The 16,101-nt window shown below is 38.8% G+C and overlaps 2 protein-coding genes across 3 annotated transcripts in view; both read left to right on the top strand.

Annotated features, from left to right (window-relative positions):
• RBM11 (RNA binding motif protein 11) overlaps nucleotides 1-11,206 on the top strand; it is an 11,454-nt gene extending 248 nt beyond the window's left edge. The window contains exons 1-5 of one of the 2 annotated variants that reach the window (XM_014947421.1): nucleotides 18-2,516; nucleotides 3,868-4,030; nucleotides 4,913-4,991; nucleotides 5,806-5,899; nucleotides 7,774-11,206. In XM_014947421.1, coding sequence (XP_014802907.1) covers nucleotides 2,502-2,516; nucleotides 3,868-4,030; nucleotides 4,913-4,991; nucleotides 5,806-5,899; nucleotides 7,774-8,070 — 648 coding nt within the window. In that variant the 5' untranslated portion in view covers nucleotides 18-2,501 and the 3' untranslated portion in view covers nucleotides 8,071-11,206. Of the gene's footprint in view, nucleotides 1-17; nucleotides 2,517-3,867; nucleotides 4,031-4,912; nucleotides 4,992-5,805; nucleotides 5,900-7,773 lie in introns of those variants that run through there. The other variant, XM_014947420.1, reaches the window with a different exon arrangement.
• Nucleotides 11,207-12,086: 880 nt separating this feature from the next.
• The window catches only part of LOC106890986 (multidrug resistance-associated protein 1-like), a gene marked incomplete at its 3' end in the record, with an annotated part of 29,942 nt that continues 25,927 nt past the window's right edge, over nucleotides 12,087-16,101 (top strand). The window contains exons 1-2 of the mRNA XM_014947136.1: nucleotides 12,087-12,262; nucleotides 13,725-13,786. Coding sequence (XP_014802622.1) covers nucleotides 12,200-12,262; nucleotides 13,725-13,786 — 125 coding nt within the window. The remainder of the gene's footprint in view (nucleotides 12,263-13,724; nucleotides 13,787-16,101) is intronic.

Below are 16,101 nucleotides of genomic sequence, written 5' to 3'. Positions count from 1 at the left end.
CGGCCGCGGCAGCCTCCGCCGCAGGAGCGAAGGGCTGCGAGCGGCCGCGAAGCCCGGAGCCGCCGGTCGTGCGGGGCCGGTACCTGCTGGCAGCGGTGCCGAGGCGGCCGAGGCTGCCGCCCGCGGGGCACCGGGCAGGGGCAGAGCCCTTCTCGCCCTCCGCCCGTCGCCGGTGCGGCTCCGTGAGCTGCGGCGCACTGCGGGTGGGAGCGGGCCCGGGCCCGCCAGTAGATGTTTTGAAAATCCCCAAGGAAACATGGTTTTTACACCTTTTTTTTTTCTTTTTTTTTTTTTTCAAATATACGCAATAAATTTTTGTCCTGATTTTTCTCAAATGATTGATCAAAACCTGAAAATGTCTTGAGCGAGGTTCAAGCTGTTAACGGATTGCGAGAGGCAATGGGAGTGACGCGCAGGTGGGGCTCTGGGCTTGGACCCCTAAATGACCTTTATATCCAAATGCTGTAATGCTTGAGAAGATATTAAAAATTCCGTCGGTGGGATTTTCAGGGAGGTGGTGGGTACATACTGAGCAGCTGGGCCTGTTTCAAACCTTTGGAAATCAAGTACGCCAAGGAGGAAAGCAAATGTCAAAGACAGAATATGTTCAGACACTGATTTGGCTTCAGTTTTGATCCCACATCGACACTTTCTCTGACTAAGCCAGGCTTAGTAACCTGAAAGCAATAAGGAAATGAGGCGGGAGCATATGGAGAGGAGGGAGCATTATGTCACTAATGCAAGCATCACATTTCAAGGTGGATTGACAATAGTTGCTGATGATAAACTGTTCCTGAATTTGTGTATGGTGTGTTTGTTTTGTGGTTTTGTTTGTTTTGGATTTGGGGCTTTTTGTTTGTATGGGCGGTTTTATTGTTTGGGTTGGTTTTGGGTTTTTGGTTTTGGTTGGTTGGTTGGTTGTTGTTTTTTTTTTCCTCCTGGTGTATTCAAGTCACCCTGTGTCAAGCCAAAAGGCCCCAGACTCTGACTGGACGGTTCAGCCAACAGCTTGGTGGTAAACTTGTTTCTTCCAGTTTACTAATTTCTCCCTGTCTTAGAATTAACCTTGCTTCCTTCTAGTGTGTTTGCAAAAGAAAAGAGGTGGGCAGAATCATCTGTTCTCTTGGTATTTCATTGCTAATCAGAACTATTTCTGCTGGCCAGTTTTATTCCACTGATTAACCTGATGCTTCTTAACTAGGCAAGACCTCAGCATGCTACTCTGTTTGCATTGAATGGCCTTTTTTGTTTGGTATACCTGTTGGGTTTTTAGCTGTCCCCATCTCTTCCTAACTTTCAGTTTTAACTGTTCCCTAAGTGTTGTTTCTTCTGTTTACTTTTTTTCCATATTTTCTGTGCAGTATTCTACCTGCTTCCAATACTAAACAGTAGTCTGCTGTTTAACTGTAAACGTTAGGTTAAGAAAGCTTGTCTTACCTGGGGACATGAGTAGTACCATACAAATTCTGGTACAAAAGGGATAAAAATAAGCAGGTGCTCTCATTATGCATGACTTTTCTGCATGATCTGCAGCAGTCATCCAACTGCTGACTTCTAACTGGGTCTTTAGGTCATCCCAATAACACCTACTTAGCTTTACTTCTCTTCATCTTGCTCTCACTCGACTTTCGCTGTCTTTTGCTGGAACACCATAGACTTCTCATTGCAGTATTGTCCTTTCTTGGAAGGTATATAGTTCAGTATTCCTGCTGTGACATAGTCCTAAAGATGCAGTCCTGACCTGTAGCTTTTCCCCCATCAAATTATGAGCAAGTATCTATTATTACTTCTAAACTATTTTTATTTATGAACAGGAAGACTACATCTTTAACTGACTGATCTGCAAAGGACTTGAGTTTGCTTCTAATTCTTGAAGAACCAGATTCTCCTTGTTAGGCAAATAATAATCAGAAGACTGAATATATGTAATTTTTTAAAAACTGCACTGTGGTGCAAACAACAACAAAAATGCCCTAAGGAGCCAACTCAAGCAAAAATAAACATGTTCAGAACCTTACTGAAATCCCTTCTTTAAAAACCAACCGACCAACCAAAACAACAACAAAAAAACCTCAATAATAAGCAAAAAACCCCATCAAACTTCAAGGTATTTGGAAAGATGAGATCAACGTTTTGAAGATTGCCTGCACAGAACAACCTAGGTAGCATCCATTGCTGTATAGCCTGATCACCTTTTGCACCAATAATAAAAAAAGCCAGTACAATATTTTTGATCCTTTGTTTTTGTCTGACTTCCCTACTTTCACTAGGGGTGGGGGTGTTTCATTTTTCAGCGAAATCGTCTTATTTAAGTGAGGCATAGTTTATACACAGCTGGCAAAAACATACAATGATCAGACATTATTTTCACAGATGACATTCCTTAATATCTTCAGTCCCACAACATGGAGGGTATAATAAGGGAGATGGCTCCACATCATCGCTCTAAGTGCTCGCAGCAGACAGATTGCAGATTTGTTGCTTGACAGTAATCATTGAAAATGCAGAATAATAAAGTAAATTACTTTCTTTGGCTTATTTTCTTCGTCTGAGCATATGCTGTGTGTTTATTTTGAATGTTTAACTGTTTATGCAGTTTAATTGCAGTAAAGCTGTTATGAGTAATCTTGTGTTTCCCTGAAGCTATAGATGACTTCTGAGTGACTCTTACAAGTACATACTATATCACTAGTAGTAGCAGAAGCCAGTTCTACTGGTGAGTGTCATTTTTTGCTGCAGAACAATGAATTCTCCATCTCCTACAGTGATTTGAACATTTGGTAATTTTTTGTACTGATGGATTTTTTGGTAACTTATGTTCACTTCATTGCTCATCTGGATATTATATCCTGCTAAAGTTAAGTTGTTGCATCCTGAACACTCCTGAGCTGTGACAGGAGTTTGCTGTTGGCCATTTCTTTTTCCTCTGCTAAATCAGCAGGACAGACACATAGTTTATTTTCATAAGAAGCTTAATTTGGTGAGTAATATACTGATTCAGTCTTGTGTCGAGAAGACTCATCGTTTTTGATATCTGTTATGAAAACGACAATTTATTTGAAAATTGAGCCAGTATTTATGGAACAGCACTGCTTTAATTTGGTTCTAGAAGAACTATGCAAGGATTAAAACGGGACTTGTAGGCATAGATCGAAGTTTTCAATAAAAATATTTCAGCCAAAGGTTGAGGTTTGGGGTTTTGTTTTGTTGGGGGGGTGGCGGGGGTTTTTTTGGGGGTGTGTGTGCAGAAACAGAATGGTATCTCTGATGAGATGATAGGGTCTCTTGATTCCTTGCCATGTAGTTCTGATGAGGTTTAGGCAGTACAAAAAGTGTTTTGTGTTGGTTCCAGAAGCACTACTCTATATTCAGGTTTGGTTTCCCGTAGTGTTGGTGCTGCCCATTTTATGAATTTAAGCAAGTGTAAAATAGAAACATTAATGGAGTAGATCACTTTTATATAGGCATTATTATCACATTGCTTAGTTATAATTGTACTAGCAGCTGTACACGCATGAGATAGCTTTTACTATGGAGTCAGTAAATCAGTCTTCCCCTTTGCAGCAGCTGTCATTATATTTTAAAAATAATTAAAAAATGTCATTTTCAAAGAGTAAACGTCACCCTTGGACTGATGCTTGGTTGCTTTCTAACATCTGTAGAGCTGATTTTCATTTGTAGAAGGCTCAGATTTTGAGCTTGGAGAATGTGGACGCACATTTTCAAAACTAAGTAGAGATTTTTATACTGAGAAACTCGCAGGTTTTCTGACTGGCCGAATGTACATCATTATGAAATAAATATTCAAAATACAATGAAGAGTCAATTTCTTAATTTCTGTGAGTAAATAATACAAATTTCTTTCAGGCTGGACCATTAACCAAAGTGACGATTTGTAAGGACAAAGAAGGAAAACCTAAGTCTTTTGGGTTTGTCTGCTTTAAGCACAAAGAATCAGTGCCTTATGCAATAGCTTTGCTGAATGGAATCCGTTTGTATGGAAGACCAATTAAAGTACAGTATCGGTTTGGTACGTTTAGTAGTCTAAATGAATAACCCTTTTAATTTTTTTTTTAATTATTTTTGAATCCTCCAGTCTTTTACAAAGATGATGATTTATAGTTAAATTACTGTCCCTTATTTCTAAAAAAAAAACTTCTCGTGGCTTTTGCATAGGGAAGGATTCTGTCTTTGTATTTTTTGTTTACTAAAAGAATACAATAGGTTGGTTCAGAACAGCATAACTTGCAAGCCAGCTCAGACCATACTGTATGGAAAACATAGCAGCAGAGGTTTTCACACCAGATTACATTTAGGAATCAGAGTGTGACTTTAACTTACAGTCTGGCAGGAAAAGTAATTGCAGCAACTGTCAAGCTCTTTGATAGTTTTTGTACTAAAGCTTTGCTTTTAAGTGGAAGCGATTGTAGTTCAAAGAATATAGTCAAATCAGAGTTACATTCTTCATTTTATGTTTATGAAAATAAACCTAGAAAGCTAATGATCAGGTGGCATTTGCAAACCCAACATTAAGGACTCACATTCCCACCATGGACTGTGCTGGTCTATCCTTCAAAGGCTGTACAGAGCAGTTGCTGGGTTTAAGTAGAATGGCTGAGGTTCCTAAAATGGGAAGCAACGCCCGTGTCTGTAACTGGATGGAAATTATTCTGTTCTTGATTACTTCAACTGCCCTGATTTATGCTTCCATAAGTGAATAAATGATACATGAACTTTTTCAAGCAGTAAAATAATGCTATAGATTATCTGCCATAAAATGGCACTTTACCTTTATATACTAGCTTAGATATGCTAGTACACTACAGGTGATGCAGAACACTTTCTGTATTTTTAACTTGTTAATTGAGTAGTCCTAACTGAATAGTTCGTTATGCTTTTGTCTTATTTACAGGAAGTTCTCACTCATCAGAACTAAACAGCCCTACACATGGTTTTGAGAACTATATTGACTTATATTCACCTTCATATAGGTAAAAAAGATCACCTGTGAATGAACTGTATGATTATAATTTAAAAAAAAATCTTATTAAGAAAATTAGTTGATGTGGTAGAGGAATCTCTAGGCTTTATTTTTTTTTTTGTTTGGGATTTTTTGTTTGTTTTATGGTTGTTTTTTTTTAAACAGCTGTTGCATGCTTTAATTGCATCCTTACTGATGACTTGCAGTGGGCTCTAGTTAATGTTAATGTTTGGCTGTTTAGCTTGCCAGAGGTTCAGTTAGCTTGAGTTTTCCTTTTTTTAATTTATTTCTTTGTTTCTGCAAGATACAGGACCACGAGAAAATATTGAAATCTGGTGTTTATGCTAGCAATGTTTGCAGTTGTTAGGGGGAAAAAAAAATCTGACAACGCAGATAATATTTTTAAACCCCACTGGATTTATATCTGTATTTTTTGTGTGTATATATACAAGCAGCTGTCACGCACAGGTATAAGCCTGTTCAAATGGAAGTCTGAATAGCCCAGATCCAGTATTTTTCGGTGCTTCAATACTTTTATTTACAAATGTGACAGAACTTTCTGTGGAAGCTAAACTCCCACAGTGAAATCCAGAACTCTTGCATCTGTACTTAAGTACATGTGAGCATGACTCATTAATTGAGCCTTTAATTCATTAATTGAATGCATTTTCCTTGTTTTATCAGTTTTTTCATGGAAGCCCGGTTGTAATATGTCAATTCTCCTCTTGGATATACTCATTATAGCCCAAGAGTTAAGTCTCAGCACTCTGGTAAGCATTACTTGGTAGATGTCTAGTCTTTGTACGTTTGCTTGTTTTTCCTAGGTATCAAGAGCCTTATGGAAATCCTCCATGTCCTGTTACTCCCTTTCCAATGAACAATAGTTTACCTCATGAATACTCAGGCTTTCAAAAGATGGTGAGTTTATGTTAAAAATTAAAAATTTGGGAGCTTTTTTATGAAGTTGAAGGTATTCTGTCTTTCTGCAAACAATGCTTGTTTAATGTCTCAAAATGTGATCTAGGCTAATAACTTTGACTGTAATAAATCTGTTTATCTTGGCGCTTAAGGGTACTGTAATAACAGGGGATCTACCAACTAAACTGTTTTCTTACTGCAGGCATGTCTTAAAGGTATATAGCTTAGGGAGGCTAGAAATGTCAGTGTGCAGATGGAGTTCTTTCTTGTGCTATGTTCCAAATTAAATCCCCTTGGTGAGACAACCTAACCTAGTAATATTACAACCCTGTAGCTTCTTCACATACAGCTAATTAAGTCAGGGAACCTCTTAGCTCTTCTACTTAACTCAGAAATGCTCAGCAGAAGTTTGCAATGTCCTAAAACCAAACCTAAAACTCCTCCAACAAATCACCACTGCCCAAGTTAGGGCAACAACAGTTTGAGGGTTTCTGGCCTAAAGCTTTACATACTCCTGCAGTTCTCACATTCATGATTGACTTCACAGCAGTAGACAGTGAAAATCTGTATTCTGCTTCCCCTCTAACAGACTCTGACGCCCAGGGCCATTCTTGTCCTAATCTCTTTTGTTTGAAATATTCCACAAGGCAAGGGAACTGATCTCTTCAGATGGCAACCTGTGGGCCAAGCCCTAGTCACCAAACACACCATGGATCTTCTGAATCTGATGAGTGTGGGCTCATCAGTAGGACTGAAGAAACCCAGCGTTTAATGGGAGGTTACCAACTGTGGACAGTACTGCTGCCACCCAGCCTGACTGGGGAATGGCCCGCAGTTTGAGCAGGAGAATGGAGAGGGTCTATTCCCCGTTGCACAGATGTGGTGGTAGCCTGCCTCCCCTCTTCCCAGGCTGTGACCTCAAAAAAAGCTGGTGCTTACACAAACTTTTCCATCCCCTCCACTGTGGTTGGAAGACTAGGAACGTACCATCTCCCCCGCTGTGCTCACCGATGAACCCACTCAGTAACAATGCAGTACCTAAACACCGAGAGACAAAACTCAGCAGACCAGCACACATGACCAACTTCATCCTATTTTCTGCTTGCTGGAAGGGATAACTGCAGTGTGTCTCCAATGACAACTTGTTGCAGCTTCAGCTGGAAGCGATCTAGTCACGTGTACACCTTCACACATCGGCATCACCTTTATTTGGGTGAGCCAGGCAGGTTCCTCACTTAGGGTCTGTCTGCACACATAACATACTCAGACATGCTCCCCATCATTTTTCTGGTTGCTGCCAGTCAGTAAAGAGACACTCTTTTCTGAGCTTTGTAATTCTATTTCTGTACTTGGGCTGTGCCTTTTGTCTGAGGGACTCTTGGGGTACTTCAGTGAGTGCAGAAATAAGCTGGGCACTTACTGCGTTGTTCCAAGTGCTTTGATCTGTGGATTCCCTCTGCCTTGCTAGAATGCCTTGTTCCACATTAACTTAAAATCGACTAAAGGAGGTTAAAAAAAAAAATGCAGACATGCATGCCTTTACATTAACAATAGACATTATTACAGTTACAAATGTTTATGAAATAGATAGAAGAAATGAAAGGAATGCCATGTTTTATTACCTTACGCAAAGACTAACTGGCAGTTTAATCTTAAATCAGATTACATCTCTGTTCTGACTTTGCCATGAAAGATTGTCTCCTTTTTCCAGCTATACTAGTTAATATAATAAAATACATAAACTTTATTCCCAAATGTTCTGTGTTATTTTATAATTTATCAGTATTTTCATTGTAGAAGCTATAATGCATGCAAAACTAAACTCTTCAGAACTTCCTCTTTACAGTGTTAACAACTCATTTCTGTTTCTCTAGATGAACCATTTTTTAGCGCAGCCGTACACAATACAGTGTCCAATGGGACAACAATTTCCTTACTATCAGATGACTCCACCACTGCCTTCAAATTTTAAGTCTGCACAGGGTTCTTTTGGATTGGCCCTCCCACATTCAAGTGACCGTGAAGAGCACCAGGTGGATGAAAGGACCTCTAAAAGAAAGAGAGAACAGCAGAGTTGTGACAGTGACACTAGTGTTGAGGATGACAAAATGAGGCAAAGAGAGTGTCACCAAAAATACAAGAAGTGCAAAGCCAAGAAAAAGATACATTGATACTGTGTAACTGGATTAATCTTTTTTTTTTTAATTATATTTGCTATTTTTATTTGAGAGAAATTCAATCTTTCATCTTTGCACTTTACTAAAAAAGGAATGTTCCAAGATTCATATTATTTTTGAAACGTGTTATGCATAATGTATACTGATAGTATATTTAATGTCAACCTATTTAAAGAGGACAGTACTATTTAAGGTGTAGGAAACATTTAAGAAGATTTGTTAATAAAGGAAAAAAAAAATTAGTTGTTTGCTCCCACCTCCTTCCAGGAATCATAGAAGGCTATTATTTCACTAATATGGTAACTTTATGAAAAGGCATAATTTCAGCCACTCATGAAGCTTACGTATCACTTCCATTGCTTATGGAATGTATTTTTGTGAATAGTGTAAGAATTTTCTGGAGCCACTGAAGAAGTGAGCAGTCTGGAGATTCTTAGTGTCACGTCAGAGATGTGCTCCTCACTGAAGTATCAACTCCTGTAACTTTTTTCCAACTTAGCTCTCTTGTTACTTTTGGTCAGAATCACATTGTATGGTTATTGGAACTGCTCTTTTCCAGTAGGAAGTTTGAGGTGGACTATGGGCATTTGCACTAACTCCAAGACTTACATATGTATCGGTACTCAAATGTATGTACTTTATGGCTGCAGTGTGTATTGGCTAGAACTACATGCATCTTTATATAAAGTTACTGTCTGGTGTTTTATTTGCTTATTTGAGAATCTAAATCTTCATTGTAACAACTGGATGAAAAATTTAATGAGGATCTATCTCATCTAATCGATAACACAAAAGCATGAGTCAGTGGAGTTAGTACTACCTCTTAAGAAGGAAGAGTTTTTCACTTGTGTAGCAGAGGAAGAATAAGCTATATCTCATATTGTGATTAAAGGAGTCAAATGACCTGTTTATTGTCTTTCACAACTGCTGCCAACAACCTATAGACAGATACAGGGGTATTGTTTTACGGAGTACAGGTGAAACACTTCTAAGATCCTATTACATGAGAAAGCAAAACACTTAATTTTCATCTATTTAATATTGCTTACAGTTAAGCCTTCTGTTCAGACTAGGTGTAGGCTTCAAATTGAACCTGACAATAAAAAAGGGTTTTGGCTTTATTAAACTCAGTTTTCTTGGTTATAACATTTGATTGCTTGAAAGGAAGACCTTTCATCCTTATACTGGTATTGAGAAAGACTATCCAGGTTTACTGGTTTAAAGGTGATGTGTTTTATAAGCCCAAATAAGTTTCAGAAACGGAAGAATGTTTAACTTGGAACAATTTCTCTTTTTTCTGATAAGATAAATCACAGCTAATAAAATCACTTTGTCAACACTGTTTTTAACTTTCCAAATGGATTTCTCCTTGAGCCTGAGACATTCCTGTAATGCCACAGTATGGCACCCTTGAAATGACATTAGCAACTGAATTCAACCTTCTCTAGAAAGAATTTATGTAACAAAGGTTTGTGCCTTAAATACAATTTATGCCTTATGTTTTAAGAGATTTGCTAAGTCTTCCCAATCCCTTTTCCTTTCCCCCTCTACCTTTTCACACAAACACTTACCTCTTTATCTTTTTTTTTTTTGTTTTGTTTTTTTTCCCCCAACCAGTAACTTTAGGACTAAGCTATGTAAATGTAATCTGACTTCTGTTGGAAGATTATACCAGTAAGTCACTGACCACAAAAGTTGCCACAATAATGGAAAAAATTAACAAGTAAAATACACTGGATTTCTTTCAACCCATTCTTTATGTTAAAGAACTTTAAATATAATTGAGTAGAGGAAGAATATGTTAACATCAGCTTAAGTTAGAAGTGAAGTGCATCAGACAAAAGAGAAACAGATGGATGCTCAAACCAGAGTTAGCCCAGAGAAAGAGAAGCTTAGTCAGGTGTGTACTAATGTGTCCCTACCCAACTTCCCCAGTGGATAGATAAGATAATCTGTTCTATGAAATTATCCTTTACAAAAGGAATGTCAAGGAGGATCATATTGCATATGGCTGGTAAAATACCAGTACAGTTCTTATACAGAAATATTTTTTCTTACCCTCTTTCTTCCCAGTCTTTTTTTTTTTTCCTGAAGGAGGTACAAATTTCAACACCTCTCAATATCTGCTTACCTAAAACTCATCAGTGGGTTAAAAGAAGAAAAGCTGCACATGTGAGGATGTACTAAAGTTACTGTAGCCATATCTAAATTTCTTGGCAATTAAGTTATCACTTAAGGGCCCCGTTGATATTTTAATTGCATTGTCTCCATGTATAGCTAATAAAATACTCAAAAATAAACCTGCTTGAGTTTGGCCTTGACCAGTATTTCTTCAACCCCCTATCTGTTCTAGTAACTTTTAAAAATTCTTCATGAATATGAAATGAATGTTTTCTATGTTAGTTCTCATTCTAAATTATTGTTATTTTGTCCTGGTTTTTCACTTCCCATGCTACTAGCTGGCCACAAGATTTTGCTTTCCCTGCTGTGACATAAGTCTTGCATTTAGACTTGTTTTTCTGTATTTTATCATATGGAATGCAGTGCATAAATATTTCTGTTACAATCTCTCAAACTTTGGACAAATTAGGATCACTGCAGTCAGTGATATGTTCTCATTTAGGTTGGCAATATGCCAGGTCAACAAGAATCAAAGGGGTGGTGCCATATTAATTATAGAGTAAGATCAAAGTACAGATTTTTATTAACTTCTGGGAAAACTTTATGTTCAGGAAAAGAGAAAAGTGAAACTAGAAGGTATTGAGAAATAAGAAAGGTCAAAACTAACTTATTTGGTATGTGATCTGCCAGAGTTTTCAGTGCTGCAGCAGCCTGGTTCCAGAGGTAAGCCGGTATTTCACCTCTCCATCCCAGGTGGAGCAAGTAGTTCAGTCAACAGCAAGCACGTGCTTTCTATGTTTTATCTGAAAGTGTTTCAAATTGGATCTGTTCACCAGCAAACAGCACTGCAGTGCCCTGCTGTAGGTGAGAGGCACAGCGAGTGTCACGAAGCAGCCCAGTATGGAAGTACTGTTTTTGTTTGTCATTTTGTGATGCATTAAACTTCTAGCAGCACACATGCAGCTGAGAGCTAGTAAAAAAAAAAAAAAAAGTCTTTTTATATGTTTAGTCACACGATATAACGCGCACACACCATCGATGTCAAAAGAATATGGTTAAAAACTTACATAAGTGCTTTCTATAAAATTGTAATAGAACTTTGATTGAGCTTCAGCTGAACCTCTGAAATTAAAACTTAATTGGGTCTTTTGCACCTGGACTAGATATAGAAACAATTAAACTTAATTGTGTCCTTGCACATCCACCAGGAATAGAGGTAGAAACAATTAACCAAAACTTAAATGAAAGAAATTGAATTTTGGAAGGATTACCATACCGAAAGCTTACTGAAGATGAGCAAGGCCCAGGGAGGGAGCACACTCCCAGTCTCTGATTTCCATACAGGATGACAAGACGTATAGTCTTTGGAATGAAGTCCAGATAAGAGTGTGTCTGAGAGGAGCCTTAGGAGACTATAATAGTAAAACGCACACCCTCTTGTAAATAATGAGCATGCTAATTAAAGGGATCTCCCAATATGTTTAACACATTGAATGCCTATGTGTGATGAGGGATGGTAAAGGAACGATACAGCTCACCGATCAGCTGTATCTTCTCACCACAGCGATTGGGCTGTCAGGGGTGCTGGCTGCTGCTCAGCGCCTGCCAATTCTGCAGAATTGAAATAAAGATCTCAGCACAGTGTGCTGGTTGGTTTTTGTCTGTTTGTTTGTTTGTTTGTTTTTGCACGGGGGGTGAAGAACCCTTTTTTAGAGACACCACCGCAGGCCCTTCCCTCCTCTCCTGCCGGCTGGTACAGGACACATGGGGCCTGTCATTGCAGGACACCGAGCAGAGCAGGAGGACGAGCTGACTGCACCCTCAGCAGCTGCTGCTGGCTTTTTGGGGCACAAAGTCCCATTTCACCGCGCTGCTGGGCCACCAGACCGGCCTCGCTGGCTCCGGGCTGTGGGCAAGGCTGAGGGGGAGGCGCCGCCGCCCTCCCCGCACCTCCGGGCGGCCGCCTCCCGCCGCCGCCTGCCCGGGTAGGCCCTCGGGAGCCATGGCCGCCTGGGGCGGGAAGGAGAACACCTTCTACCAGCGCCTGAGCCCCACCGGCAACAAGGTGAGGGGGGGAGCGGGGAGGACGGGGCTGAGGGCAGGGTGACTCCCTGCCGGGGCTTGCCTGCCGGTGGGTACCGGGGGTGCCCTCCGAGCGGTGGCCCTGGCAGGTACCGGCTCCCTCGCACGGCAGCGGTGGGTGGCTGCTTCAAACCCGCTGGGGCTTCGTGTGGGATTTGTGCTGGGTCCTGCCTGGAACAGAAATGCGGCTGATGACAACTGGTACTCCGCGGGGTGTATCCTTTGCATTTCTGAGCCGGCAGGGATCTTTATGCCGGGGTTTCCTTCGATATTCCGTGTCATTCCTAAGGAAACTGGAGCTGGGCCATGGATTTGAGCAGGGAGCGTTCGTGCCCAAGAGTTCTGCTGTGTTCTTCGGTAGTTAAGGAGCCACAGTTCAAACAGACCACGCTGTTTGGATGTAAAATTCCGAAATCGTAATGGACCGTGGCAAACGTTTACATTTACATCCGACGGTGAGGGGTGAAGAGACGGGCGAGCAGATGTGCTCGTCACACAAGTTTGTTACATACATATTTGTTGCGTATTTGTTTCTTGGATTATCGTCTAATCGTTTGAATTTTCACTGAAAGTACAAGAAGAATTGTGGAAAATGTACAGGATGTGAGAGCACCCGCACACATACATTGTTGATAGGTGGGGTTTTCACACCACCTACTGAAAAGAACTGTAACTACATCTTTGGTTAGAAGCTCTTTTAAGGCAGTAATTACTGAGGGGCAGAATTTCCTGCCTAGGTGTGCTAAAGTCATTCTTGGGTGTGGATAAACATTCCTTAAGGAGTGTGGGAGAGTTCATATTTATTTACCTTTATTACACTTATCTTCAATGACTTATGAAATTGGCAGGAGTGCACAAGCCTCATATGCTTCTCCTTATTTATGTGCACTGTGCATGTTAGTAACACTTCATCTCTTACAGTCTGGAAGGAGTTTCCTGTTCTTTAGGTAATAGCAGTTGATAGCTTCCAAGAGCTAGGTTTTCAAATGGGGGAAAAAAAAATCCACAGGATTTTAACTGTCTAAGATTTAAGGAAGGTTTGCTTGTATTGGATGTATTGGATCATAGAATACTTCAAGTTGGAAGGGATACACAAAGATCATAGAGTCCAACTCCCATGCTTTGCTGTTGGTGTGATCATACTCTAGGGTATGTGTAAACATTGTAAAATCAAGCTAAGGTGGTCGTTAATATCCTCTTACAGCACGTTAAGTTGTTCTAGTAAATCACGAGACTGTACATCTTTTTCATTCTTCATAACTTGTGTTAGAGTGTGTTGGTGGGAGAAGGTCACAGGCAAAGAAGTCTAAGTATAGACATTATAGCTCAGAATTAAATAGCTCCTAATAATGGCATTTTAGTAAAAGAAAAAAACAAACAAACCCAACTCTTTCTTCAGTCTTTCAAGTAACATTGATACTTTTTCCTTTTTTCTTTTTAAACAGAAATGCAGCCCTGAAGAGAATGTTTTTTTCTTCAGTAAAGTAACGTATTCCTGGTTTAGCAGGTGACAATTTAATAAACTGCTTGTTGATGCTCATTGACGCTCACAGAATTATTGAGCACACGCTTACCTTCCATGCCATCGTTTGCTTGACCCAGAGCCTGAGCCTTGAGATTGCTTTTAGCTGTTTGTACAAAAATCAAAGTTTACAAGTTTTAGAGATTACATTCAAATATTTTGTTTATATATAGTAACAGTCATTTTATGCATTATCTAATGGCATTATTTAAAATATTTTTTGATAACTAAGCACAATGTTCTTGTCACAATAGACAATATATTTACATAATAGACTAAATGAGGCTATCCTTTTTTATTTATTATCTGTCTGTGTGAAGTTTGGCAGTAGACAAAAAGTAAAATAAGGTTTCCATTATATTTCATGTAGTGATACAGCAATTTACTGGTTCTCCAGGAACAAATATTCAATAGTACATTTAAGGTATTTTCCAAGTAGCCAATTTCATGCTCGTTTTCCTCCCTCTTTTATGACATGCTGTATGTTATTACTGTAGATCACCTGCTCATAAACACCAGCTTGTTGGGAAATTTTCCACTCAAGAATAGGAACTGAAAGCTCAACTATATCAAGTCATGCAGCTTCCTGTCACTTAATATTTTGGATGTTATTTCAAAAAATTTCATGTGACCATTACTCATTTTTAACATTTTTTTTTCTTCTTTAAAAATAATTTGTCAGACATGTACACCTCAAAAATCTACAAGTGAGAAAAATATTTTAAGAGTATTGTAACTGTTTCTTGCTTTATTCAATATTATTAATTTTAAGGAAAAAATGAAAATGATATTTGCTATTAATAACCTAAGACAAAATAATCAGGTTGGTTCAAGGATTTAGAGTATTCAGTTATATTCTGGCCCTGTTGAAGTTAGGAGTTCACCTTCAGGTTTGGTGTAGTTGTGGTTTTTACCAGTCCTTACATTCTACACAATAAATACAAATTTGCAGGTTTTTTTCTAGGAAGTTATGCAGTATACTGAGTGCAGCACTTCTATATAACATTTATTTGTTCATTATGTCGCAATGTTTACCCAAATGTTCAAGCTAGGCTGTCCTTTGTATTTTTAACCAATTCACAATGTTTAACAAAAGAAGAGGGGGGAAGAAAAGGATTTCAGTTCTACTCAATGAGAGCTTGTTTAGCTATGAAAAAATTATGTGGATGCAATTAAACTAAATATTCTGAACATTAGATATATTCCATCTTTCCATTCACAAGTAAACACAATAAATTATGTCTAATATATACTTGCCTGAAGTGCTTGCAATCTAAATGAGGAAGTCTTACATTAATTGTTATATAATAAACCCGTAATGCTATATTATGTTTCTTTAGAATTCAGGCAATCTGGAGGTTAGAGTGTGAAAGGCATTTGGTAAATCTATTTATTCTCTGGCAGCAGCGAGTTTTAGCACCGAGATAAGTTATACAGAATTCTTAAACATTGGTTTCCAGTCAAGTACCAATTGGTCTGCTTTCCTCATCTCTCTTAAAAGCTGGCGCTCTCAGTGAGAAGCTGTCTTATTTTTTGCCTTAACTTATCAAGTGTAAGGCAAATTAACTTTGTACTAATGTTACAGCTTCAGTAAATGTTTGGGTGGCCCTTGGGGATAGCGAGGTCCAAGTTAGAGAACTTTGTCAACATTAATGCCTTTGCATTTTCCCTCCCTCAGAAATGGTATGGCACAGTTTGCTTCAAAAAAATGTTATAATATTGTGATAAATCAGACACACTCATCAAAAATTCCAAATCTTCTATAGTTCTTTCAGAGTTCCTGTAGGTTCAGTGTATTCACCAGCCCTATTTTGCCATTTTGAGACCAAGTTTAGTTTTCGTTGACACTCAAGTGGGCAAAAAGCACTTTGTTAAAACAAAACCTTAACAGCTGAAGATCTATTGTAAGGAAACTTCTATTGTACTTGTTCTGAAACCCAGTAGTTTAAGGTTGTTACATTGGTTAGAGATGAGTTGCAACATAATGCAGCCATGTGATATAAAAGGTATTTCATTCCAGATCACAAGAATAAGTGGGTAATGATGCTACACACACATTTATTTTTTTTATGAAAAAAAATTTTCTTCTCCTATAAAGAAGAACGGGATCAGAAATATAGACAGATTCTGAGGTGCAATGGTTCCTCAGAATTTGCTGTTCAGATGTGACCATCTGCTTGGGCAGCTCTTCAGTGAATTTCAGTGTATCTAAGGTTACTTAAGTATGTTCCACTATTTAGTCTATAGTCTTTACAGTAGTTCTGCCTTTTTTTGTCTGCTGTATTTCATGCTGTCTAAAT

Source organism: Calidris pugnax, unplaced genomic scaffold, assembly GCF_001431845.1.
Source record: "Calidris pugnax isolate Ruff unplaced genomic scaffold, ASM143184v1 scaffold95, whole genome shotgun sequence".
Taxonomy (NCBI): domain Eukaryota; kingdom Metazoa; phylum Chordata; class Aves; order Charadriiformes; family Scolopacidae; genus Calidris; species Calidris pugnax.
Note: the sequence above shows the minus strand (reverse complement) of the source record. Positions and strands in the feature narration are given on the sequence as shown.